At 36.8% G+C, this 27,994-nt stretch overlaps 3 protein-coding genes across 12 annotated transcripts; 1 reads left to right on the plus strand and 2 right to left on the minus strand.

Annotated features, from left to right (window-relative positions):
- Window positions 9,324-13,488, plus strand: LOC109725628 (serine/arginine-rich splicing factor RSZ21-like). 2 transcript variants are annotated; one of them, XR_002220302.1, is made up of 7 exons: window positions 9,324-9,482; window positions 10,331-10,436; window positions 10,946-11,034; window positions 11,632-11,869; window positions 12,051-12,164; window positions 12,286-12,476; window positions 12,639-13,488. XR_002220302.1 is itself a non-coding variant. In XM_020254869.1 (6 exons), exons 2-6 carry the CDS (start codon window positions 10,348-10,350, stop codon window positions 12,308-12,310), a joined length of 555 nt encoding a protein of 184 aa, XP_020110458.1. In that variant the 5' UTR covers window positions 9,324-9,482; window positions 10,331-10,347; the 3' UTR covers window positions 12,311-13,448. The 2 variants fall into 2 exon arrangements, 1 of the variants encoding a protein (XP_020110458.1); XM_020254869.1 differs by having other exon boundaries at window positions 12,286-13,448.
- On the minus strand, window positions 12,881-16,747 carry LOC109725614 (putative serine/threonine-protein kinase). The gene is made up of 10 exons (XM_020254853.1): window positions 16,510-16,747; window positions 16,177-16,220; window positions 15,963-16,073; window positions 15,741-15,854; window positions 15,090-15,308; window positions 14,897-15,012; window positions 14,537-14,797; window positions 14,088-14,294; window positions 13,063-13,091; window positions 12,881-12,974 (listed from the first exon to the last, which is right to left on the minus strand). Exons 2-10 carry the CDS (start codon window positions 16,187-16,189, stop codon window positions 12,881-12,883), a joined length of 1,164 nt encoding a protein of 387 aa, XP_020110442.1. The 5' UTR covers window positions 16,190-16,220; window positions 16,510-16,747.
- LOC109725716 (importin-9) lies at window positions 17,170-27,982 on the minus strand. 9 transcript variants are annotated; one of them, XM_020255023.1, is made up of 34 exons: window positions 27,669-27,982; window positions 27,147-27,208; window positions 26,742-26,834; window positions 26,288-26,459; window positions 26,026-26,141; window positions 25,798-25,884; window positions 25,586-25,702; window positions 25,440-25,503; window positions 25,193-25,335; window positions 24,057-24,104; window positions 23,886-23,954; window positions 23,666-23,741; window positions 23,397-23,527; window positions 22,617-22,676; window positions 22,388-22,457; window positions 22,242-22,306; window positions 22,094-22,155; window positions 21,879-22,002; window positions 21,737-21,794; window positions 21,544-21,656; window positions 21,070-21,147; window positions 20,907-20,969; window positions 20,731-20,826; window positions 20,526-20,635; window positions 19,922-20,111; window positions 19,594-19,708; window positions 19,336-19,448; window positions 19,169-19,246; window positions 18,757-18,828; window positions 18,524-18,655; window positions 18,088-18,141; window positions 17,922-18,002; window positions 17,716-17,797; window positions 17,170-17,600 (listed from the first exon to the last, which is right to left on the minus strand). In XM_020255023.1, exons 1-33 carry the CDS (start codon window positions 27,790-27,792, stop codon window positions 17,747-17,749), a joined length of 3,087 nt encoding a protein of 1,028 aa, XP_020110612.1. In that variant the 5' UTR covers window positions 27,793-27,982; the 3' UTR covers window positions 17,170-17,600; window positions 17,716-17,746. The 9 variants fall into 9 exon arrangements, with proteins under 9 accessions (XP_020110612.1, XP_020110611.1, XP_020110616.1 ...); XM_020255022.1 differs by having other exon boundaries at window positions 17,174-17,797; window positions 27,669-27,981; XM_020255027.1 differs by having other exon boundaries at window positions 17,174-17,797; window positions 26,742-26,827; window positions 26,949-27,208; window positions 27,669-27,735.

A 27,994-nucleotide genomic window follows, 5' to 3' on the forward strand; every position in this document is an offset into this window, starting at 1 on the left:
GTGATTTGAAAAGAGGGAAGAGAGAAGGTCTTCTATTGTTTCCCTCCTTATTATTCACCTCACTCCCGGTACGAAACAGAGAGAAGGTGAGATGAGTGTGTGTGTGTGTGTGTGTGTGTGTGTGTTTTACAATTTTTATACACTTAGAACCAGAACGGTGATGGTCGGTTGTAATTTTATGAAAAAAGGGTCGGTCCGGTCTAAGTGTTCTGTTTCTTTCGACAACGGATGACCTGTGCTTTTTCATCGTCGTACGACCTTTGGCGGTGACGAATCGCGTCAACCAACCGACAAGTCCAGGCGCTAATGCTCTAGCTTTTAAGCTAAAAAGTACACGCCTAAATCTTGCATGCCAGCTAAAACTGCTGTAGAAAAAGAAAAAGCCAAGCCTTATTATAGAAAACATGGAAAGTTCACTTTTAAATGTTATTTTGAAACTTGAACCTTGAAGTTCATGGTTGGTAATTTAAAAATCGATTGACGTGTTCTATGTCAGGTAATCTAGACCACAAAATCTTTATATTTTATGTACTGAACATAGAAATAGATATAAGTTTTTATAATTAGATTAAAAGACATGTATGTACTACTTATACTTTCTATTTATTTGGATTTTAGTCTATTTCAAAAAGATATTTTAAAAAGATGTAAACTAGTACAAATACTTCTCAAAACTCACTCCTTTTGTTCCAAAATATGTTTTTCCTGTAAGGTCTTCTAAGACACTTCATCTCTCACCACTTGATACAACTGATACAATTTACTTATCATGTTCATTTGAATTATAATCCATGTTGATTAATTTAATTAACATTGTGAACCTTTTATAAATCTCTATTTCTCTCAAAAATAAACATTAAACAATTCCCTAACGAGTAGAAACACTAACAAAAACAGATGAACCATAAGTGAATCAGTATATAAAAATTCTTACAAAATACCCTTAAACGAAAAAATTTTTTTGCGTTTTCTTATTTATTTTCCCATTTACCATATACACAAGAGTACTATACCACATTAAATCAATAACATGAAAATTAAAATCATAAAACCAAGTACTTGAAGATTTATAGAATGTAAAATCGAAGATTAATAAAAACAAAATTCTCGTTTGAGAATAACATTTTATTATAAGCCGGAGCATTTTTCATATTTTTAATTTCTGTACAAACCAGGTGCTGACTTTACTTTTATTTTTTATTTTAACCTACCATAACCTAACTTTTTGCCTTACTTTTATTAAGTTTTAAAAAAACAAGTAACGACATTACTTTTAGTTTTACTTATAGATCTTAAAACCCGGTCTTTACTTAACCGAGGAATGGCAAGGTTTCACCTTACTCTTAACCTTAGATTAAAGACATCTTATTTACTGTTGATAGCTTTAATTACTTAAGATAAGACTAAGATATCAAATTTTATCTATTTAGTTTGTTCGGGATCTAGTGTTATTACTTTATCATGTCTATGGTAACAAGCGGTAAAGTTATAAAATATAAGTTGTGAAAGTAGTGGCATAGATTTGTGTTTTATTAAACTATCCTAACCCTGAGTTAAAAAAAAATAAAAATACACTGTGGTATATTTTATTAATTAATTAATTAAATTTTAATTATAAGTTATCTTTGATTAAAAGTGTCTTTTATTTTGGTATTTTTCTCTATTTATTCTCTCTCTCTCTCGTGTATTTTATTTCGTATAAGTATTTCAAACTATGTAATGTTATTAATTATATTATTTTTGTAGTCCTCTTAGTATAGTTTCAATAGATTTGCTGTTTTTTTTTAGAGTTTTAAGATTTTTTTTTTGTTTTTTATGTTTTGGATAAAACCACCCCCTCCACCACCTACGTTTGTTCCGTTTTAGTATTATCACACCTCTTGTACGTTCCCTCCTCTATCGGTTTACCTCTTAGTGAAGAAAAATATATATATATTTTATGTATAAAAAAACTAACGAATTAATTTAAGGTAAAAATACTGTGTTGTATCTTTTATAGCTGGGAGATGAAAACACACAGTAGTGAACGGGATGGGTAGGGATGGAAGTGTTAAGAGAGGTGAAAAGTGGGAGGTTGAACGGGGTTTAATGTTTTTTTTCTTTTTGTCCTAATGAACAAGGGTTAATAAATAGTATTTTTTTTTTTTCATATGTCTAGGGGAGTTGATGCTCTTCTAGATGTCATAGTGTGAACGTGGTGCAGCAGTCATTGTTTAATTAATATAGAGAGAAAAACTTTCTTTTCATTTTATTTTTATAAGAAGATAATTGGTAGTGCTTTGTCTACTCGAGTTCCTCCTGTTAAAATAATCAACGGCTACGGTGTAGTCGTTATATTGACTATGTAAGAGAAGAAGAAGAAAAAAAGTTTATATCGGATAAAACTTCACTGAAAGAGTTGAAAAGAAAAAAAGAACTAACTGTGAGTGAATTGAATTTCATTAAAATTATTTTTTTTCAACTTTTATAACAATTTAAACAACCATTAAACATACTTGAAATATTAAAATTGGTGAAAAATCACTTATTTTAATCCATCTAATTATTAATTATTGATTATCTCAGCGATTTAAACTATTAAAAATTTCAGTTTATTTTTTTTCATTCCCACAATTCCCCAGAGATATCAAAATGGTAATAAAAACCCCCTTCATAAACCTCTTTTTATTTTATTATAAAACTTCTAGTGAACTTCTAAACAACGTAGTCGACGACGAACTGATAATTAGTTGACTCAGTTCTTACGAATGAAGAGTACATCTATAAACAAAAAATTTTTTAGATATAACTTTCTTTTTTTTTTAACGAAGAAAATTAGAAGGATGATAAATTTAGTCAACGATAAAAATACTTTTTATAAAAAGGACTTAATTTTTTTTTTTAATTACCGTATAAAAATAGAAGATTTGATTTAGTTAAAATATTTTTTATATTAAATCATTAAACATTGAATTTAGATTCTATAATCTAGTTAGAACATTATTACTACTAGTCATCTACGATTACCCCAGTTCCTAGTTCGCGGATTCCGCCTAAGTCCTACGCAATTAACATACGATAAAAAACGGAAGTGACTGACGAGATAAGCTATGTCTAGTCCTACTCTCACTTAAATAATACTTGAAACTGCTTAATTCTGTCTAGTTTGCTTTTTTTCCCGAGTGCGAACGGCGAGGTAAAGTAACCGCCTAGCCTCGCCTAAGTTTCGTCTAATATTTAAAACAAAATAAAAAATTAGAATGAATAATAGACTAAACCCTGACTTTTCTTATACAGACACAGAGATATTAAATATCTCTATAATTTTTTATAGTTTTGTTTGCTTTTTTTTTTTTTCTAACCCTGTTTGTAGTTGCAACCTCTGTAGTTAATACTGCTTAGAGTTTTATGCCAAACTTTTACTAAGCGTAGTAATTAATTACTTAATTATTTATTAATCATCGGTAGTTTTCACCAACCAGATTCTGTGTTTTATCCGATTGAAAAAAATACTTAGTAATTACAGGTAGAAAGAATCTAATGATTAAAAAATATATTAGATATTATTTCTCTCACTGTAAAAACAACCAAACTGAAAGCTTTATGAATCATTAATATTTATTTATATTTTTAAATTTAAGACGAGTTTTTTATAAAAATATATAGTTATTTAAAATTAAAGTATTAAATAATCTGCGCTCAAAAAATGTTAAAGTTATGCTCTTTAAAAACGCGTGGTTATTTATTAGGTTCATTGACTTTTTTTATTAAATTTCGGTAAATATGGTTACTTAAGATTAAAAAAGAAGATGTATAATATCAAAAAAAGAGAACACATTGTTACTTTGTGTGTGTTCTCTTATTCAAATTAATTTTTAATATTTATTCCGGGTTTTTTTATTTAATTTTTCCTTCCCATTTTACCATTAAAGTGAGTAACTCGACCGGATAAAATGAGTGTCTACACCGAGAATAATTTAAGGCGCAGAGGAGAGACAGGGAGAGGGTTTTGCTTCTCTCTCTCTCTCTCTCTCTCTCTCAATCTCAAGAGTGAGGAGGTATCTTTAGCTTTCTCTCTCTCCCTCTCCCTCTCCCTCTCCTTCTGCTTCTCCTTCTTCTTCGCCTCCTGCTTCTTCGACGCCCTTTTTCGCGAAAAATTACCGAAGATCTAACCGAAAACCCCGTCTCCGAAATGAGACGAATAGGGGGAGGTTCGGGTTTTTCTCCCGGGGACCTAGAGGGTTTCACGAGTACCAGAGGAGGAGGGAGAGGTGGCCCAACCCGGGGAAGGGGAAAAGAAGAGCGAGAGGAGGAGTTTACACACCCTAACACTAGAATTAGTACGAACAGGACACCAAAAAGAGCAGAGCCCAAAACGAGAAAAACGGATTTTTAAGCTTAAAAGAAAAGGGGGAAGAAAAAATGCCAACCAAACTACTCGGCCCGGATTAAAAACCGGTTTAATCCACTAAACCCCTATACCCAAAACGAAATAAAAGAAGCGAAACGAACAAAGAAAGCAACACCTAACCAATACCCACATTTCAACCGTGGAAATAGAGCTAACGCAAGCACTTTAACCGAAATTGTTAGAAAAGTATTCCAAAAAATCGGGGAAAAAAAAAAGACATCTATTAATATAATATAAAGAATGATCATTAAAACGCCGTGTCACATCCTAAGTCGTTACAACAATCAACCATAGACCCTAGTAAGTAGTTAAACCAGTGATTACATTGTAAATAATACATAAATAAAACAATTAACGAGAAACATATAGAACCCGAAGGAAAAGAAACAATAAAACATTAGAGATACACTATCGGTAAATACTACATAGGAGGACACTTATCACAAATTAAACATTGTATTAGATAACCTATAGATACGTTTTCATCAAAGATGTATTTTTACATCGTACTAACCTTTTTCTTGAGAAAACAGGTTTACCTAGATAAGTCATAATCTAGGATTAAAACGAAATGGTAACGTAGTAACATTTTTCTCTCCCTAACACTTCATTAATCCTCCAAGTTTATAGTTAATGTTCGTGACGTGCTTTTCCTACGAAGTAAACTATTGAGTATTTCAAAAACGCGCATATATTCCGATTTTTAAAGTTAAAAGACTATCACCCCTAGTTACGAACTAGAAGACCAAGTTACAATGGTGAATGGTGCCACTCAAAACGTCGGAGTCCCCCAATCTTTGAAGAGCCAACTAGTAACTACAACTCTTTTTCTCCTGTGCATTAATCTTCATTTTGAGTCGTAAATGAACCCCTATTTTCCTGAAACTCAACCGCGTTAAACATCTCAGCGGCGAGAAAGAAGAATGATATCAAGATCGAAAAGACACACCTATCTGTAAATAAAGGCTCAGGAGAGAAATAAAAAAATAGGAACATCACGAACCGAACCGTATTAACTAATTGCCAAGATTATTACGAAGACTTAAAATCCCGTATCCAACATATGGTTCACTTTGCTCTCTATAGTTATCAATGTATTTCGTTAACTCGTAAAGCAACGAATACTTAAAGTAACACTATTAAAAATCGAAAAATACAACATGACAACCTTTTGGTATACATACTGGAAATTAGATATTTAACTGTTGAAGGACACAATTATACGTGAAACCTTTCAAAACACAAATATTTCAATACTATAATATACCTAAACTTCAGACAACGAAGATATTAAAACGTAAGACAGTACTTATACATGCACATGTAATATATATCATAATCAAAATAAGTTGTATCAAGTTTTACGATATCTGTATTACTCTTAGTAGACATATATAGAGGATACAAAAATCATAGATTCAACTTCTAACTCTATAAGACCGTATCACATGATATGAACGAAACAGCTCGAGAGGCATCAAAGAATGTCCAATGATACTAGACTTAAGTATAAAGTAAAAGTATAAACAAAAAAACCGAGCAGAATCAAAACAACTTCTCTTTTAGCATTATTTTTTAACAGTATAACGACAATAATAATCTAATAAAAGTACATCTCTCTTGAAAAAAGTCACGACGAAGATACGACGTACTTGATTTTAACGACCATTGCTGCCGGACAAACCGAGTATCGGGTTTACAATCTCTCAAATAGCACGGGAAGACTACAGTGGAAATATGAAGTAAACCAGCGGAGAGATGAGCTAAGTAGACGTTACACCCTATCTTATAACGTCTGTTAAAACGGATGACGCCACCGTAAGCAAATACGGCAGAATGTAATCGCTTCACTTCATCTTTTCAACCTTCTCAAAACGATTATAGTACAAGACATCAAGCTCTAGGACGGCAGGAAATGACGAATGGGACAAACCTTCAACAAAGAAAATACTTTAAATTAAAGAACAGACCAAGACACTCATCAGACAAGAGCCTAAAAACTAAACGACATAACTATCGATTAAATGTCTGAAATGTTGTAAGTACTCTTCGAGCCTATGACAGCAAATTAAACTCGGATACTATCGTTTTCGAAAATACAAAAAACGGGCAACAAAAGGTCTTCCCGGTGAAAAACTCACATGAAAAAATATGTACGCGATTTAGTTAACTGGAAGAGTAGGCACTAACTAGGTGCCAAGTTTCAAACATACGAGAATGTCATGTTACATTATAACTTAATAAGTTATGAAAAACTCGTTAAACATTGTTTTCTCACAAGATTTCCGTATTTGATTAAAAAGGGTCCCAACTTCAAGGATTTTCCGGGAAGTGAGGCGGTGCGCTTCAGGTACAAGTTCACTGGGTGAGCTACGGTGGGGTCTTCTAGCTCTAAAAGTTTAGCGAACTGTTTACCCGACTTCTATTATAGAATTGGGTAGAGTCCGGACAGCTCTTCACGACCGTTGGTGTCCTAAAGGAAGGCCTAGGAAGTAGGCTGCCGAAGGTGCTGCTTCAGTTCCTTGATGCCCTCTCCCGCTTCCTTGAGGGGCTGCTAATGAAACACACGAATCAGCCACTGTACTAATGACTTCTTCGCGAGGGGTGCATGGTTTGTTACGAATTGTGCGAGCTGCCCCAGGCACTACTCTGCCCGCGCTCGGAGTGAAGCACCCGCTAAACCTGATCCCGAACCTGGCGTCTTCTCTTATCCGTACCCCTAGAAGAGTTGTTCATAAACATAGAATGTCCCTCTCACCTGTACGCCGTCTAACTCTTCTGCTAGGTCATGAACTAACCGAGTCCTTACCATTAATGAAAAGGAAGACGCGTTTTGTAAAAGAAAAAATTTAAAGAGTTCAAAAGAAAAAGAAACCCAAACCACGACTTTAAATAAGTCAAAATCAACAAAACTAAGCATATTTAACCTAAATTGAGAGAGCCTTAATCTTTTTCCATCAAGATTCGTCGTTTATCTCGAACCAAATCAATAGGCAAATCGGATCAGAGTTATTATTACGGATCAAGTGTCACCAAAGTTTAGCTAAAGAAATTGAGGATAATACAAGGTTTCCCTGTTTCCCTTGCTGTTAGAATCTAAGTAGGACTTCTCGCACTATATCACGGATAAACCTTTTATTGGAGATGAGACTCTTCGCATTTCGCAATCTGCTTTACAAAGTAGAAAAAGACGTAAAACTGGGGCTTTCGTACACGAGGCTAAACCTCAATTTGACGCCCATCATCGTTGATAAACACAGTTGTAGAACAAGAAAGTCCTGGGAGCCTGCCTCTTGTCGGGGATGGAGCCGAAGTAGATGTGGAGGAAGGTTCTCGCGCGCTGGAAGTAGAGCGTGCCGTTGTGCCGTGCCGTGCGCTTCCTCGTGCCCCTGGAGTTTGACCGGGTCTATACGCCGTAGTAGCGGAGGCTGCTCTTCGCCGTGCTCTGGCGGATGTGGTTCTAGCAGCTCTTCGACAAGCTCTAGCTGGGGCTGCCCTGGCACGAGCGGGAGCGGCTGTACTACTTCTTCTTCTAGAGGTACGGCCGGGTGGACTACATGCTGCCCGTCCTGCTGTTGGAGAAGCTCGTGAAGAGCTGCCACCGGGTCGCAGAGCCGCAGATGTGGCGCTTCCTGATGCGGCTGTATGAGCTCAAAGAGCACCGGTCCACCTTCCACCGCCTTGACTCGCCGGAAAGGCCCCTTCCCTGCTTCCGCGTCCTGATGCACACGTGAGAGCGCGGCGCCTAGTCCTCCGACCTCCTCTCCCGAGTCCCGGCGCGGTTCGTCCGCCCCTGCCACGGTAAATCAACCTATATACCCTCTCTTCAAGTTGACACTCGAGGTATTCACCCGATATTTTAAAAAACTCAAGTCAAAGACCACAATGTGGGGAAGTTTAAATACCGTCATGAACAATTCGATTATATAATAATATATAACACTCACAGTCTAACCACGAACTCCACCTTCAAAGACTCACAGAGATCTCTCTCTCTCTCTCTCTCTCTCTCTCTCTCCCCGAAGTTACGAAACCATTGCGGTCCCAAAAGGAGTCAGAAAGGCAACATTTTCCTGAAGGTCACTTAACATTGATCCTGACACAGACCACGCTTAAGCATCGAGCCAAGAACAAATTCACGAAAACTCAGCTAAACATCCGAACATTCGAACTACACCTAAGNTCTCTCTCTATATATATATATATATATATATAGTCTGGCTACTATACTTTTTTGAGTATGATCACCCTCGTACTCATAAGTCGTTTTCGATGATAGAACTTCCAAATTGATGATCTATACCGTTAAACATTATCTAGAGCATTTAAAACTTTTAGAAATCAAATTTTATAATTTTTTGACATAATTTATCTTATGGTTAAAAGATCACAAGATTGATAATTTTTAACGACCGGTATAGAATACTTACTAGTTTAACAGTGAAAAGAAATTTGAGTAGGCTGAATTTTTGATAGAAAATTTTATTCACTATCTAAATAAAAATCAATAACTCCGATCTTAAATTAAAGGACTCGATCATCCAATTTTAGGACGTCATTTGATTTTGACAATTTATTTTACGACCACTTGATAGATTTTATTATAATTTTAAAAAATTATAAAATTTATTTTTAAAATATTTTAAATATTTTAAATTATATTTAATAAAATGAATCGTCGATTCAAAAGCTCCATTATTGAAAATAATTTATAAATACAAAGAGTTATATGCTCGCAAGAATATAGTAGTTGTACTCTAATTCAATTTTATGTGCACCGTGGACGCTGATCTCACGTGCGAAGCACATGGGGGCTAAAAAGGGTCGCAATTTTATAACGGGTGCGGGTGCGGGTGCGGGTGCGGGTGCGGGTGCTAAAGTGGATCCGAAAATCGTTAATGCGCAATAGCTACTGCGTGTATAAAATATTCGAACTACGCACTCGCACTTGGCCGGCTCCTCGAATAGCATCTTCTCCTCCTTGTTAGGGTTTCCTGGGTCGACACCGCCCACTCTCGAAGCTGCGCTCCGTCTCTCCCCAATCCCTCCAAGCTTCTCAGAGAAGCGCTTCCGCATCAGAGGTTCAGCTGCGGTAAGCGGAGAATCTCTTCTTATGCTATGGTTTCCCCCTGCTTTTTTTCCGGTTTCGATTCTAGGGTTTGGAGCTTGTGGAGTAGGGCGGAGCTTCTGGTCGACTTTATTCGCTCATTTGTTGAATTTGTGATGTTTGAGAGGGGTTATATTGCTCAATCTCTTTAGTTGGGGTGGTGGAAAGGGAGAGCCCGATGACATTGGAGTTATCGGAACTGGTTTGTTTGTAAAAGCATGAGCTTTACGGACTATTCAGCTTGATTAGGTGGTACCTATGTTTAATACTGCATTTAAAGCACAAAGTAATCTTTTGTGGTGTTAATCCACATCAAGCTTGTGGTAGACTTATAATTTGTTCTGTAAATTTGAAGTTCTGAATCTGGGCTTTATGAATTGCTTGAAAAAATAATACTCGAGGAAATTTTTGGTCAAAAGATTCCTTTTTTCACAGTTGATTTGTTGTCTTAGCGAGGGATATTGCTAAAGTTTTAGTATCACATGTAAAGTTCGCATTTTGGATTAGTGTGTTTGTTCTTTTGTGTGATACTGACCTTTTAAATGATGAAAATAGCATTTGTGGTTTGGTTGCAATTTGTTAGTTTTATTCTGGGTATCTCTGAATGATGATTGCACTGTTATCATCACTCATCTGCATTAAATGTCATGATTTGAGATCGTGTCGATTTCATGATAGGTGGCTTTGATGGTCAATCTTACTTTACAGTGTTACCCGATAATTGGTAGAAGTAATTCTGTGGAAGACATGCTTGTATTCAGAGATATGGTACTTTAGTCTGCAATTGTGAATTTGTTATTAAGACCATTATTTTACTGATGCTCGTTTATCAGTTCATTTGGTGGTCGCAATGTCTCGAGTTTATGTTGGCAACTTGGATTCACGTGTCTCGGAGCGAGATCTGGAAGATGAGTTCCGAGTGTATGGCGTTCTTCGCAGGTATGTACACTGAACCATGCAATGGGATGGTGATGAACATTTTCATCTTGTTGCGTGCTAGTACTGCAGCTATTTGACAAATGACAAATGCAAATTTGAAAATTTTGAAGAATAGATTGTCTCTGTATTCTATTCTGACTGTGATATGTTTTAGCTGGTAAAATTACTGTCGAACTCCAGAATCGGTATGGTCTTGCTGTTTCTTATGACTTACATCTCATTTTCTAGGAGCTGTACTAGCAGGTTTTTTTTTTTTTTTTTGTGACTAACCCTTTTTTTTTCAATGTTTATTAAATTCTCATTTTGGTACTTGAGCAGACTATATATCACAACAATTTATGTGTTGTTTAGCTTTCATTATCTTTTTTACCTCAGCTAGTTGGGAAGGTGCATGCAGTCTTTGGAGATTATGTAATTTAGTATTATTTAGTAATACCCTGGTGGAGGCAATATCGAACAATTTCTCAGTTTGTGTGTGTGTGTGTGTGTGTTTTTTGAAATAATTGCAGTGTATGGGTTGCTCGAAGGCCTCCTGGTTATGCATTTGTTGAATTTGACGATCGAAGGGATGCATTAGATGCCATTCGTGAATTGGATGGTATGTAAAATATGCTCTCTTTATTTGTCTTGAATTACAATTTTTGAGGTATTTTCTTGAGAATCATATCAAAGCACTGAGATTTATTGTTGTCTAAAATATCTATTGTTAATTTGGTACTTACCAGGGAGGTTTATATGAGTTTTTACATTATTGGACATGTAAAAATATAGTGTCTAGTTATACTCTTCCCTTATCTCGGTCCTAGAGTTTCCCTTTTCCCCCCCCTCAATTATTGGATTCTCTCTAATGTGATCCATAACATGATTGGTGGACTTTTTACTTGAGCGTGAGTTTTGGTGTTTGATGTTTTCGGGGTAATAGATTGTAGGTTGAAGGGAATATTAGGGTGGAGGGAATCATATCGAGGACAAATGGTGAAAACTGTTAATTTCTAAGGCAGTGCAAAGTGAGCAACTATTCTGGATGAAATAATGAAATGATCATGCCTGAACCTTAGGGTTACTACAACAAGTAGATCACTGAGTAGGATTTATGTGGGCTTATCGTTGCAGTTACAGTGACCAGAAATTTTGTATGGTGCATGTTCTATGTTGCAGCAATTTATGTATGATCTCTTATGCTTATATTCGACAGGTAAGAATGGTTGGCGTGTGGAGCTTTCTCACAACTCAAAGGATGGCGGGCGAGGTGGACGTTCTCGGGGTGGGGGTGGGGGTGGGGGTGGAGGTGGAGACATGAAGTGTTACGAATGTGGCGAGCCAGGTCATTTTGCTCGTGAGTGCCGACTGCGGATTGGTCCTGGAGGTATGGGAAGTGGACGGCGTCGAAGCCCCAGCCCGAGGTATCGAAGAAGCCCTAGTTACGGTCGCAGGTAAAGATGTTGCAGTCTTGACTTTATTTCTTTTTCCCCCCTTGTCAATAAGGATAAGTTTTGAAGCCATCATTGAAGAATTCAGACCCACTATGTGACATCTTTTTTATTTTTTAAAACGTTTCTGCCCTATTTTGTTTCCTTGTTGAGACTTATTTAAGTACTCTTATTATTTTTGTAGGAGCTATAGTCCACGGGATAAAAAGTCACCTCGCCGCCGCAGCTATTCTCCTCGCCGTGGTCGTAGCGACAGCCGGTCACCACCTTATCGCCGTGACTCTCCTTATGCTAATGGGTATGCATCTCTTATTATTTAGTTCCTTATTCCTTGACTATTTATGCACACTCACAGTGTTGCCTTTCTTTTCATTGGTTAAGTCAATTTCATTGCTGAGCTCATTAAGTCCTCTTTTCAGGGATCGTCGTCGGAGCCGGAGCTGAAAAATGTCATAACAACAAGGCCTCAAGATGATTGCAACAGGTTGTTAGACTACTGAAGTACGGGTTTTGATTAGTAGTTGGCTTCAACAAACTTGGTAAAGTGCAAACTGTGGAGCTCTTGAACTCCTCAGGGGACACTCCTCAGCTTATTGTCGTGTCTAAAGAGGTTACTCCTCTACTTCATTACTTTTCGTTTAGACTCTTAACTAAAAATGTTCAGTACTATTATCTTTGCTTAGCAGATTTCAACTATATGCTTTGCTTTTAATTAATAACTGTTAGTCACGAACTTCTTACAAAGACCTTCAATCTGTTGTTTGTTTTCGAGGTGCGGTTCTGCTAAACGCTGAAACGGCACCCACTTCAGATCTGCTCCTTATGTGGCACGGGTCTCCCACACTCTGCCTCTTGATCATCTATTTCGCGATCCGTCATGCTTTACACCTCTGCTTGATTCATCTGCAAAACTCTCGAAAAAAAGCAATCCGTAGCATATATGAACCGTCTCGATTCTCTACTCAGCCTGCGAGAAAATCTCTGGCGTCATGCTTAGGTATTAGAGCCTCTAGTTTACTGCTTCAAGGAGAGGAAGCTGGTAGCCTCATCTGGTATTCCGGATTGCACCACGAACAATCTTGCTATCAGTCCACTACCATGATCGCCTCTAAATGAGCAAATAGGGTGTCAGCAAAAATTTAGGGGTTTGATAAGTGGGAAGGTGATGATGTCTTCTTTAACTTTGCTTGATTCACCTGCGAACTGTTCTGATTCCCGCCTCAACCTGCGAGAGAATTTCTTGCTTCAAAGCTTTAGGTTTAGAGTATCTATTCACCACGTCAAGGAAAGTTGGTTCCTTCCATCTCATTCTTCTGGATTTGCCTCAACGAGTCATCTCGCCATCAGTCTTTGCTTTCGCGATCGGCTTCAGATGAGAAATAGAGGGGTAATTTGCAAGCTTTAAAATACTAATAGTTGGCTTGATATGTCATCTGAGTTTTACCTTTTGTTTTTACCTTTTTTTGTGGCCGCGATGCATTCAAGCAAAAATTTGACATTTTTTTCATCAAGAACCTAAAGCAATCATGTTGAAATTACAGTCTTACTCCATTTTTTTGCTCACTAAATTTTGTTGTTCAAAGTTTGTTGCCCTATGTGTTTCTATAGTCGTGGAAAACCAACTCTGAAAAGCTTTCCATACTTGTTGCTTACCTTCGTAATAGTATTTATCAAGTTCTTGTGGTTTGATGAATGTTATTTGTGAGTGGTTCCGACATCATTTTATGCTTTTTTGTCTCTGTATGTCGATCGCCTGTTTGGATCGGCGTCTCGAATAGCTTCTCTCCTGTGAGAACTAACACTGAGGCTAAAATGAGCTTGAGCTTTTGGAATGTCTCTCTCTGTGATGTGCGCATACACAAAATGCGCAAGGCCTCGGCCGCAATCGGCCTTAGGCGCAGCATTTAAGCAGGGTAAATGTGCTCCAAAGCGGAAGCGCTTGCGGGAAAAGCACTTGTAGATGGATATCCTTTAACCAAAGCATCAAAAGACCAGAGTATTAGGAGCCGATACCATCATCACTATTTGGAGTTGAGATGTATACATGGTTCAGCATGCATAACATGATACTGTGAACAAATTGCACATCAGTTTCTTCCTGCCTACTTTGTTCACTTCAATTAATGCAAGTATCCCTGCTCGAATGCATACAATGTTTGATGTGTACACTGTTAAATAGAAAAACTCACATACTAACGGTACGAGATTCAACTATACTAACTGCGTAGCTCTCGTGATCTGTCGTCGAGATTTTGAGCGCTTCCTCTAACGTCGTGACGACCTGCTCCATCGACGGCCGCTGCTGTTTGTGGCCCGTGCATGCGATCGCAAGCTTGAGGGTGAGATCGAAAGCCTCTATTGGGTACTCTCCTCTTAGCTTTGGATCTGCGAATTCGGAGATGTCGCCTCCTTTGGTGAGAACCTTAGCCTGATCACCAAAAAGCATAATGTTGCTGAGCATAAACTACACAAAAACGTCATAATGTGTAAACTTATTCATCGGCGCATTCAAAGAGTCAGGCCAAACATGCGCAGAGACTACATAAAAAAGAAAAAAAAGACGATTCTCTATCAGCTTAAGCTTTTAGTTGAATCGGTGGTTTTGACACATTCCACAAGATGTTTATTGGTTGTAAATGAAAAAAGCCTGAGTACAAGTCATGAACTCACCATTTTATCCAAAGACATTGGCCTTCTCACGTTCATGTTGATCACCCTCTTACCTGAAAGGATCTGCAAGAGTACTATCCCAAAACTGTACACATCTCCCGCCGCATTCACGCGGTGGTTCTGACGGTATTCAGGATCGACATAGCCGAAAGTTCCTCGGACCTCGGAGCTAACATGAGACACACCCTTGTCTATAACCTTCGATAGGCCGAAGTCCGATAACTTTGCTTCAAAGTTGACTCCAAGAAGGATATTGGTTGGCTGGAGCAGCAGAACATGTCAGATGTTAGAGATCCATGCAGCTTCATGGCAGGTAAAGCAAACAATCTTTTACTTTTTGGCTATGAAATTGCAATGAACCTTAATATCACGATGAACGATGCAGCCGCCCGGATATATGTGAAGAAACCAAAGGCCACAAGCGCTACCGAGAGCGATTTGAAGCCGCTGAACCCATGAGAGGGTTTTATCCTTCCCTGTCATGTCGCCAACTTCTTAGTATCTCAAAAGTTCGATGCATCACCGCACGATAGGTTTCTGAAAGAGAGATTACCGAATAGCCACTCCGATAGATTGCCATTGACGCACAGCTCGTACACGAGGAAACGTTCATCTTCTTCTTCGCAGTAGCCTCGCAGCGTCACGAGATTCGGGTGCTTAACGTGCGAGAGGCTAGTCACTTCTCTCATGAACGTCTCTGCGTCTTCGTCCTTGATTATGTGCTTAACTGCAACATGCCAACCATTTGCTAGCACACCTTTGTACACCTTTCCTGGTAGTTATAGAAGAACGAAGAAATATCGTAAAGTTGTATATATCCCTGCAAAATCATTATTTATGTGTGTACCCCTTGTAAGTTCTAAATATGCGACCGAATATCCCTCGAAAGAGCGTCTTAAGCTGTGCATGGCTCTATTTTACAGGACTTTTCATAACGAAGGGCGCTATTGCGAGTACTAGAAAATATGATGTAAATGTCTCTTTTTGAAATGCTGAGTTTGAGCCTCTTGTTAGCTTCTGAGTTCAGAGGTATCCTAATGACATTGAAACATAAAATTTCTTCGTCGTTGGTTACATTCGAGGTTCATGATTTGCACGAGTCTTAAGAGTTACTGTATCATACGAGAAGAGATTATATTTTAACCAGTTTTTCGCGTATATAAGCATAATTTGTCAATTTAGGAGGTCCCAAGTTTCTGATTACCTGCAATTCCCTGGCCAATAAAGTTTAAGGGACTAAGGTTGTCTGTGGCAGCATATATATCCTTAATGGACATCTTCTTACAAGTGGATTCCTCACATACTGACTCTTGAGAAACTGCAAAAGCCACATTAAATTGACATACTACACTACATCATTAGAAGTTCAGCAAATATAATCATTTAAATCATTTAAAGTATTGTGAATTCAACTAATCATAAGTACCATTAACTTGCTCTGAGGATTTCAATTTCCTTCTGCTTCTCGAAAAGAGCCACAATGAAATAAGCGCGATAATCGCAAGCAAAAAGAGGGAACAGGCCAACACCCATAACCCTGTATTGGGTTAAAAAATATGTTTGGTAGTATGAAATTTGATCAAGTTACAATGGAACTCATATGAGAAGCATGAAAAAGATATGAGTTGCAAATTACTGACCTGTAGTTAACATTGTTTATGTTGTAGTATTAACTGTTTAAGTTCTGCATATAAAGAGAGGGTAAAAAAAAGGGAGAAATGTCAATTACCTTTTAATGAACAAATAGAAGAAAATATCAATCCATAAAATTAGTCACTAATCACAATAATGATGATTTATGTATGGATCATATTGAAGCATAAAATGAATGATTAAACCGTCACAAGGTGAATAGTTATAGTAAAGAAAAAAAAAAAAGATCGGTCATCGACCATGGGCGAATAAACATGAAGATAATGGATATCTACACCAAAAATTTGTTTAAAGCGGATTAAATTTCAGAGATTAGGTACCTTAATGGGCATGTTATTGTCTCCTTCCTCTAAGCATAATTTCACTAAGAAGGATCTCAATCCTATTAGAGAAAATGGGTATTTCTTGTTTATGTCTCTAGCATCACAGCAATGAGAAGAGCTGTTAACTTTTTGCTTGCCTTTTTTGGGGGATTATTTGAAGGGAAAAAAGATGATTGGAGAGTTTGTGTTTGGACGAATTGCTTTAAAGAGTTATTGCAGAATAAAAGAATGGCTACGGCCGGCCAATTAATTAATTAATTAATTGTTTTGGACAGGTAAGCTTCAGAGACTAATAAGGAACTGTGCATGTGAGAGTGGGTTTACTATGCTTGTGTTTTGGTTGATGCATTTGGAGTGTAAGGACAAGTAAGAGGGAGGAGGAGACAATTGTGGAGCTATGAAGAGAGGAATAAGTAAATAGTTTATGCTTAGAACAAGAAAAGATTATTCCCTCCCCCAATATTAAGTTACTAACTAATTGTTCTTGTCGAATCGAAGAATTGAGGAAGCCTCCAAATTAGTCATTCTACAGTAGGCAGAGCTTGAATCATGCACATAATTTAAAACATCACAAATTTTGCCGACGCATTAACAGATCCTGGAACAGTCTTCAGAGTAATAAAAGAGAATGCTGGGCATAAAGTGATTCTATCGCAGTTAATAGTGAGGGCCAAAATTAAACCTGATTTCACTCAAAACTGTGAAAGAAGATGACACTCATGTAGGTTTGCTCATCGAATACATTACAGCCCTAAAATCATCAAACACTACACAAATAGTTCTTGTTCTTGCGAATGTACACCTGATACAATTTGATCAGCACCTCCACCCACAAATGAATTTAGTACTGCCATTTTAAGCTAAGCCGCCGACAACTGAAATGCGCGTAATAAAGAACAAATGTGAATATGATGAGAACTTGCTTATCAAACAACCTGCAATAATTTTTTGTTCACTATTGGGACGCCAGGACTACACCTCAGAGTTTTAAGGACGCAAAAACACACTATATTGCACATGTTTATCCTCATTGCATCCTCATGGCATCGCAAGGCTTCATCTGTAATGCGGAATAACTTCTTCGACGGCTACGCAACTCAACGAAGATAAACACGGTAAAGAGGGCTTCTTTAAGCACCGGAAAAATAAACACCTTCTTGAGCAATCAACAAATAAAATAACACTCGGAAAATATTTAACCACCTCTTCGTTCCCGCAAGCAAGAACAATTCTTTCATTTCCGTAAAACCTTTTCCACAGCAGCACTCTGAGAGACTGAGAGACTCTACAAGAAACAAATAAAACAAAAGAAAGAAAATGGTAACACGTTTATCTGATTATACAAGCCATCTTAGTTCAAGTGAAAACCATTTTCTGATCAACCAAGCTGCATTAATGCAATAGTTTACCTGACAAAGGTGATCAAAAAGTGATCGGTCGTTGTTCGACAAGTTTGAAAAGAAGGCTGTTAGAAAATCCACTAGCTTGATCTGTCAAATGAATATTCTGCCTTAGTACTTAAAAAAACATATACCTACTGATTCATGCATCAAAAGATGTAGTTTGAGAGCAAACCTCGTTAAGCGGATCAATTTTTGTAAGATCATCATCATAACTATCATCCTCACCCTGTGCAGAATTCAAAGTTAAGCAACAATATGTAACTTGGTAGGTCGGTGAATGCATCTCTATGTATTGTTCCCATGTAGCATGGAAACGTAAAAGAGAAGGGAGACTTATCTTTATACCTTGCAAAATCATCTTTCTACATATATATTACCTGGAATATCTGAATTTTAAACTTGATATTGTATAGTAAAGAGTTTTCTAAGAAAGCACTATTTTCTTTAGATATCTAAGGATATATGTGAGAAATCAAGTTTTTCAAGAGTCAGGAGAAAATCCAGATTTTGCAGGCATCAATATGCAAAATTGATAATTTCAAATGAGCATATATGCAAATATCTCTAATAAAAATTAACAAATTGTTTAAACCAATTATAATCCTCACCTCATCAAACACTTTTGCCATGGCATCAAGGTGTTCAACTGAAGGGCCAACATTCGATGGTACTGTCGATGAGTATATAATATCCTGGGGAAGACCACCATCGCTGTTGGAAACTTCTTCCCAGTCGCTATCCTGTCATTAATATTAGTGCAACGCAAGAAATATTAGACTAAAACATATTCTCATTACTTTCGAAAGTTCTAAATCAAAAAACTAAACTAGGGTTACACAACCTCATTGTCGTCATCTTCATCCAAGACTTGTTCTTGAATCTCAGCTAATGTATCTGCTAACAAGCTAAAGATCTGCAGGGTCCATGATAAAGTATTTGTCTAAAAGCCAAAGAACTACGATAAAAAGGCTCCAAAATAAGTTCACTAGTAAATCTGTGAAGAAAGGTTATCTCAACATTTTCCCAATAGTTGTTTAAGCAGGATCTCTGTTCAAGAAACTAGCACTCGAAACTGTGTCATGTAATTTCTAACAGAAATCTAAGAGCAGAAATTTTTTCAGCCAGAAGTCTTGTTGTTTGGTTTTTGGTAATGTTTAGAGGAAAAATACAAAAAGATCTAGAAATTATACTAAAATTCAACTTTACTCAGAGTTTGTATCCGAGATACTAGAAACTCCGAACATATATAGTACCTTTGCTGGTAATGGAATCAATGTCCACTGATCAGGTGCAAATTTAGCTTTTGAACGAGTTTTTATACCTGCATCGGACTGGAGATGCAGCCAAAAGATAAGGTCTAGGAAATAAAACTATCAGAAAAAGAATAGCCATAAGTTGCATGTACCAAGCTTAAACAAACCTTAATTAGATGGCCCTGAACACTAATTTTCGCTAGCTCCTCATTACGAGTGGACAGCAGAAGTGCCAATGCAGTGGTTGTAACTTTTATCTGGTATGCACCCTGTACTTCACCTACGCTCAAGTATAACAACAAAAATGTTAAGAAACAGGAAAACAATTTGTCCTTATGTATATTGCTAAAACAAAAAAGAATCTACTAATACGTCTTTAGACTAGAAAACAGAGCCAAAAATTTATCATAATAGAAAAGGCTTACCCTGTAGTTTAGTCCATTCCGACATCACATACGTGAGGGAATTGCCATAACCATTTGCAGGAATATTAAGCATTAGATTAATGAACTGGTTGACATCTGCAGCACTCAAATGTACCTGCATGTACCAATTCCTTGATTAAAATTGAACTCATCCAAACCTTTTGGTTCAATTGAAAAGGTCTATTTTCTGATATGTTGTTACTTCCCAACAACTTTGCATGCGGTAAGTCTAGAATTTATCAAATAACAAGAATGCACAGAGCCAAGAGTGGGAAATAATGGAAATTAAAGAGTAATGCAACAAAAGAACATCTCACAAAGAACTTACGAGTCTAGCAAGGATAACAACCAGGGAGCTTTTCAACCCGGCTATTTCACAAGATTGCATACGTCTTACAATAGCAGCAATAAGCTCCCGTGTGTGCGGAGACATTTCTGACGGATAATGTAAAATCAGTTGCAGTATATAACTTCCAACAAAAAGTGACCCGGAACTTTCCAGATTGGGATCTAGAAGCCTGCAGAAATAAAATTCAAGAACTATAAGAGAATAAGAAAAAAGGAATGTATAATTAGTACATAAAAATTTCGAAAACACATCTGACTGTTGCCAACGTCATAGTTAATCAAGTTTTACATAAACCTTGTTCTGTTCGTTGTATAAATTAGGTGCACAGTAATTAGTCTTTTCTTATTATGTTAACAAGACTCTGAACAAGAAAATAAAACTCGTATGAGATTTTAAAGACCACTAATACCACTTGCACTTAAGGGTGATTATCAGCAAAATCCTACATGCTTGTGTCAGTACATAGCTAAATTTTCAGTAGATGACAAGAGGAAATCTGATTAAAAAAAGATACAACTATTTAGCGCCAAATGCTTCATTTCCATATTATTAGTATGAAATATATAAGTAATGAAAAATCTACCGAGAAGCCACATCAAGTAGCTTTTTCATAGTATGTCCTGGGTCACCTTCCCATGAAAGTAACTCTTGTCTTCCCCCAGATAAAATTGCAGCCAAACATTCAGTTGCATTCTGATGAATAAAAGTATTTAGATAGTGTGATGAATTTAGCAAACAGTTTGAATATTCACTAACATAAAATGGCTGAGTAATTAAAAGAAACTTACCTGCATCTCTCCATGATCATCACTTTCAAGGATAATTTGGATGGTGGTATTAAAGCATGTCTCAAATACGGCCTTCACTACATCAGCTGGGGCATTCTGAAAATTGATTAAGTTAAAATTAACAGAAAGGAAGTTGACAAAGAAAGCATCATTCGGCCCAAAATATGCAAACATACTTTTAGTATCATAGTCAAAAGGTCCAATGAGCCAGCAACCAACCCAATCGGCTGCAACTTGGGCTGATGCATTCAAAAAGATAAAGGGTCAAAATTTCAAATTAATAGAGTAGTATAACTTTCTAAACTGAAAGCCAACATCTCTATGCAAGAAAACAGACACCTTTTCCAGTATGGATCCAATAGTAGGTAAAATCCGAGACACCAATGGCCGTATACACCCTGGAGCATTCTTAATAGCCTGGGAAGCTAAAGAAACCATGTCAAGTAATGTTTAGGTAATGGACGCTACATTACAACTTGGAACAGGGATTATACATAAATAAAATGAATCTGCTCAAGCTTTGAGACAGAGAAAGGGTTCACAGAATTAGCACAATTAATTATTTCTATAGAAAAATATTGGCAAAATTGATTGAGAGAAAAACAGCTAAACATCAAAATATTTTTCGAAAAAAATTTAAATCAATTCAGCCAAATCAATACAGAGCAGTATTCTCTGAAATAATAGATTCATATCCACGTAATTTTATCAATAGCATTAATAACTTAATGTGCACTTTGATGTTAATGGATCTCATGTTGCATGCATATTAACTGTATAAAAGAATGTGATAGATATGGATGAAAAACAAACCTCTAGGACTTCCACAGCGTCAATACTGATAAATGGATCCGAAACATGTTGGGCCCAAACATTAAGTATGATAGGAGAGATGATTGGCTCAATGGATGTTGACTGACTATGACCTAAAAGTCATGAAATAGTCAAGTACATTACTAGTATTACGAGTATCAATAAGATAAAAGCACTTAAACAATAGACTAACCAGCCTTGACAGCAGCTTGAAGGGTTTCTAGTACAAGATGTAGTGTTTCATCAGATGCCTGCAGTGGAAAAGCATAGGTAACACTGATACTGATATTTTAGAAAGCAAATCAATAGTGTTCAGCTTCTTAAACTGCGGTTACCTGCCTTAGAAGATCCACAAGAGACAAAAGTAAACCCATGATATGAGGCTGAATAACATCTTGCTTAGATTCAGGCAATAGTTGGGATAGTGCTTTACAAGCACCAACTTTAACTGGTGGTGGTCTGCCAATGAAACATAGAACAAGTCAAATATGCCTGGAAGCTTTTCCAAATTATATGAACAAAAGTATTATGAGAAAAACTTCTCGCTTACACATCTGAAGCTATTGCTTGGACAGCACCGTATAGGAATTGTTCACTAGTTCTCTGATTAATCTAAAATGTTCCCCAAAATTGAAATAGTTAGGCATTATAAAGACTACAGAAGTAATGACAAGAGGAAGAAAAACAATGCCACGTACCAGTGACCTGAACTTGGACACTATGAAAAATACACGTGCGTGAAGAAATGGACATTCATGTACCCCTGGAAACAATAAAATTAGCAAATAGCAATTTTACGAAATGAAAATAAAAGCTTAGATGACAGGAGAAAAAAAAGACTTGCCTGTTCCCATATCTTCGGTAATCATCTGCTCAATCAAGTTTCCCAAATCACAATAAATCACTCCTGAAGCCTGATAAAATAGTCAGGGGAAAAATGGTTGACAGTTCAATACATTAACCTATGATAAATTGGCATTATGACTATACTTGCAATAGCACAAAAAAAAAAAAAAAAAAAAAAAAAAAAAAACTAGAGGCAACAACATGCTGATTCAAAAGTCAAAACCAACCTTTGCTTCAAGCAACTGTTCCGAAATAGAAGCAAAAGCAAAAAGAGTCGCTTCACGGAGCTGCCATAATAATGTTTGCAAGTTAGATATAACAATGTTTGCAAGTTAAAAGATCATGCTGTTATCAACTTTTCAAACTGCCACTCTAAACCCACATTAATGTGAAAATAATTGTTATTTTCAATCTATTGTGTCTAATGTGTTTCAGCTTATTACCAGATTAGCTGCCTAGATAAATGGAAACACCTATGTATTTTATTACCATATAATCATGCTAATTATGTTCATGAAAATATAAGCACAATTAGCATAATGCAGACAATAAAGTGAATAAAGAGATTCAATATAATATAATCAAGATTATGATATAAACGATCTAAATAACAAAAAATGATTGCCTATGATTGCCATGTTGGTGCATTCTTAGATTCTAGTAATTCATTAGAAATATCTCTTCATTACTTTTCTTCACATATTAATAACTTTTTATCATATCAATTTCCAAAGCAATTTGGAATATTTATCTGAAATTACTGTAGCAATGAATTGACCAAGATGGAAAATCATCCTTTACATCACAAAACTCTAGAAATAAAAAATTTCAGTACTCATTGTGAAAAAATGTGCTAAACATTGATGTAGCCCCTGAAGAAAAACATTTAACCATACAACAGAGGAAACAAAGAATAAAAGAAAGAGATCTAAAACATGCTCTAATAAGATGCCAAAAAACATCTGCATATTGACTCCAGTCTACTGCTGGGAACTCGATTTACTTACTTTCCACCAATCTGCAGAACCAGCAACTTTTGCTTCACGCGACTCATGAAAACGATTTTGAGAAGCAACAATTATAGCATCAATTCCCTCTTCACCATAGGCATTAATTATCTCTTCCAGAAGTAGACATCCTGAGAGAAGGATTGCCCATTAAGCATTCTCAAAACCAAATGTAGTTTATCAACACACCTTAATCCAAAGTCATAAGAAATAAATATAAGGGCAAACATAGTAGACTAATCTTATATCATAATATAAAGAGTATGTACCAGATACACGACAACTGTAAGTAACGTCATCCTCATCAGCAACATACTGATTAGCATCAAGCGACCAGGTGCGGACCTGCCATGCAGAGAAAATAGCAAAAATGAGAATATTAAATATTTGAAACCACGAATTAAACTAAACCAAGTTTTGCATGACTAGGACCTTGATGAAGAAGATTATGAATCACAAGTAAAATCAACCAAAAGAAAAGTAACATACTTGTTCCTCAGTCATCTGCTGGAAAGCTATTGTGTAATAGACTAGCTCCTTGATGTTCCCTCCGACGAGCTGCAAAATTTGAACCCAAAGATATTTGTCCAATGTAAATAACAGCAATTCTCGACTGTAGAACAATGCTAGTATTATTGTCTTATTGATTGAGCAACATACCTCGGCCAACCTAGCATTCCCCACCATGGTTATCAAAAACTCCAATAACTAGGAACAAACATAATTATGCCAGTGAAGAATATGATATTTAAGCCTTAAAAACAAATGGAAAGTAAAAAGTTCATAAAACATATTTAAGCAGCTAAGTTGTTGAGCATACAACCATATATACAGTCAATACTCTGCACCTCACTCAATGCCTCAAATTGATTTCCAATTAGCCATCCAATTAGTCAGTAGTCTTTCATACCAGTTAGAATTTCAAACTTTTGATCATACTAGAAAACTAATAACATTTTGGCACAGTTATCTAAAATTAAAAGAAAATTTATCTTATATACAAGGCAAAATATTCATGGCAAAAATGTGCCAATTAAATAATTCTACTGCAAAATTCATGGTTTAACACCTTTGAACAAAATTTAAGAATTTTGAGCTCATCATTTTTGTGGATACAAAATCAAAGCTTTCGCTATTACTTTTCTTTTTCCGGAATCTTATATTGTGACCCAGTTTCCTTAAGCATGAAATCATAATCTGAATCACCTCACTCTATAAGCAAGATATCTTAATTTGCCTTCAGTTTGTAACAGTCCTTTCTCTAAAACTTCAGTTTCGTCCACTCCTCTTTTTCAACCTACTTATCTCAACTTAGATATGAACACAGATATTTAGTAAGATAGACTAAATATGAGACGAAATTTTTCTGAATTGCCATTGCATAATATGATGTGCCTCCAAGAAAACAAGTTATTTGGCCCTTGAGAGCATTTGCGTGCTTTTGCATCACATTTGATATGCCTGGTTAAAATGCTATTGTAGTCCCAAGATCTAATAGCAGCAAAGTTTGTTACCAACTGAACCTTTAAAACTCTGTGCTGAATAAATGAAGGCTCTTTTAATGTCCCAGGACAGAACTGAACTATAAAAAAAAAAGATTAATGTGGACAATTGATTGAGACATGGAAGAATAATGTGAAGTCATCGATCTTCTTGTTGTTACACAACATCGTCACTCCTTTTGTTGTTTCAATATCTTTTTTTTTTTCCTATTGACATTCGCAGAACAGGTTTCAAGCAGAGTTATTAAACTGACATAGATAAATGAAATTTATTTCTAGAAAGAGAGTTAGTACCTGAATGACAAAGGACTCAAGACTTTTTTCACCACCATCAGAATCATATCTCACGGCATGAGAATCTTCGCCACCTTCGATGCATGCTTTTTGATAGACTTTGAGGGAAGAAACAAAAGTCTGCCACAAAGGTGGAAGAATGACTGGACCAAAAGTGGAAGTTACTTTTCAGGAAAGTATGAATGGCAGAGCAAAAACATGACTACGAGTATGTATTGAGGATAATAATTAGAAGTTGTATACATGCCAGAAAATTGCGTTACAGGCAGGCTTGGGATGTTTTGGACAGACTGGAGTAAACATTTGAGCACCTAGTGATAAAAAGAACAGTACAATCAAAAATATGATTTCTTTTTTAATCTAAAAATTCGGCATGTTGAAAAATTGATATACCTCCATTCTAATGCTCCAGTCATCTGGTTCTTCCGATTGCACTGGAGATTGTAAGATTACAGAAAATTGCTCCATTAATGAACTGAACATAGGCATCATCAAACTGCTAGTTTCTGCCTACAACACCGAACTCATAAAACAGTTTTGAGAGAACAGCAACAGAAAAATCCGAGAGAAATTAACAAAGGAGGAGGAAACAGGAAATAGGTTACCTTATAAACACCACTCATTGAACCCAACACAGAGATACAAGAATGAACTATTGAAAGTGCCTTTGCGCGCAGAGAATTTTCATACAGCTGGATTTACAAAATTATATGGTAGAATTAGTAGATGAAATTAGACTAAGATCAAAAGCTAATTTGTTTCCTTGCAAATTGCAAAAAGAACATCTAATAAGCCAAAAGATACAGATGAAACATGAAAGCATCTAAACTCACGTGAGGAGATGATATAATTGTGTGCAAGTGTGGGAACAGACTGGGAACTAATTTTGGAACCACCGTGTCATCCAGATCAGAAGAGAGAAGCGCCAGACATCTTAAGGCTCCATGAACTGCATTTATTCACCAAGAAAGGACTAGAAATAATACCATGAAATAAGTGAAATTATTAAAAGATCTCAATGTAGTATGCATTTGTTGAGGAGATACTACATTCAAGAATAATTCCCAATACTTACAATAACAATCAAGACTTTACCTCCATCTCTGTTGCCCCTGTCACTAATAAGATTCAAGAGAAAGGGTAATAATTCTGGCCAGCCCTCTGGCCAATCATATTGTGCAATGGATGCTATTCCCATGCCAATAGCTGTTCGGATTTTGCGGTGAGGGTCGTTCAATGATGGAAGCAGAAGTTGGCGTATGACAACCTGATAATATGTACTACTTCAGTTCGAAAAGAGCCTTTTTGCAAGCATGGCGGAGATAGTACTAGCATTCTAAAATTAACACACGAAGTTAGATATCTAACATTCTCAGAACAGAAAGGCACAAACTCAGATGGTTTAGTGCAGTAGTTTTGCTGATACAAAAAGCACTATGGCCATTTCAATCTATGCAGGAAATTTTTTTAAAAAAAAAGGGGAAGGAAAAAATCCATCTATTTTGAGATAAAATAATTCCGTGTAAAAAATAAGGTAATCAAAGGAGACCTTTTCTGGAGGAGAAACAACAGGGTGAACAAAATTCTCCTCATCCTCCTGCCAATGCTCCTTTATGAACTGCTTTAACAAGACAGCTGCCAGGTACTGAACGTTAAGTACAACAATCAAGAGACTTTCAGCACTCAAATATGAAAATATCACACAGCTTTTAGCTCGGCAAACGAAACAAGCACACATGAACACACATGCACATACAGACATCAGCGTGCACGCACATGCACTCATGTGCATACGCACACCTCCCCACAGACTCATGCATGCAAGCTCACACGAATGCCTGAACCACCTGCCTGCATGAATGCACACAGACAAGAAAACACTTTTATGAATTTGTTAGCGCCTATCGGATCAGTTTACTCAAATAGCGGACTGTATATTTCCGAGAAAGGATATCTGCCGTAGCCCAAATGGGTTCTCCTTGTTGACAGTGGTCATGGTAAGAGCAGCCCCGAATCCTTAAAACAATCCAATAAAAAGAAATACAGCTTATCAGCTATAATCACACAATAGAATTTCAATAGTTAAACGAATGCCGTTCAATAAGAACTTTCCACATTGACTACTAATAGAGCCAAAAAATCTAGACCCCTACACTCTATTCATGGTAAAAGTTCAAACTCTATTTAATTCATACTTGCAAAGAAGTATATAACAACAGAAATCAAACAAATTTGCCGAATAAAACAGATGATCGCCAACTTGGGCGCGGGCGCTATACAGAGCACACAGAATTAGCCCAGCATTGCAATTCTCGCAAATGCTCAAAGACCTCATACCCGAACACACCACAAAGCATAAAATTTGGATCCCGAGATCGCTCTTAATTGGACAAATCACCATTACCGTTACCCCCACAAACTACGAAGAGCGAGCGAAAAAGGAAATGGTCGGGGAGATGCAGACGAAGCAAGCAACCTGGTTGAAGCGAAGCTTGCTTCAACGATGCCTCGGCGAAGGACCTGATCTCGCGGTTGGTGTCGAGCGTCGCCATGAGGCACTCCACGAGCCATTTCTGGTCCTGGTCGACCGACGCCTCCATCGAGAGGAAACCCTAGTGCGAGGATGCCGAAGAAGAAGAAGAAGACGATGATCTGAGCTCTAGGGCTTCGTTCGCTATGCGATGGCGATTCGGGAGCGAACGGGGAGAGAGAGAGAGAGAGAGAGAGAGAGGGGATTCGATCGAAGGGGAGCTTCGATTCTTTTGCTTTTTTTTTTAATTAATTTAATTGAGAGCGGCGATG

Source organism: Ananas comosus, linkage group 20, assembly GCF_001540865.1.
Source record: "Ananas comosus cultivar F153 linkage group 20, ASM154086v1, whole genome shotgun sequence".
Taxonomy (NCBI): Eukaryota; Viridiplantae; Streptophyta; class Magnoliopsida; order Poales; family Bromeliaceae; genus Ananas; species Ananas comosus.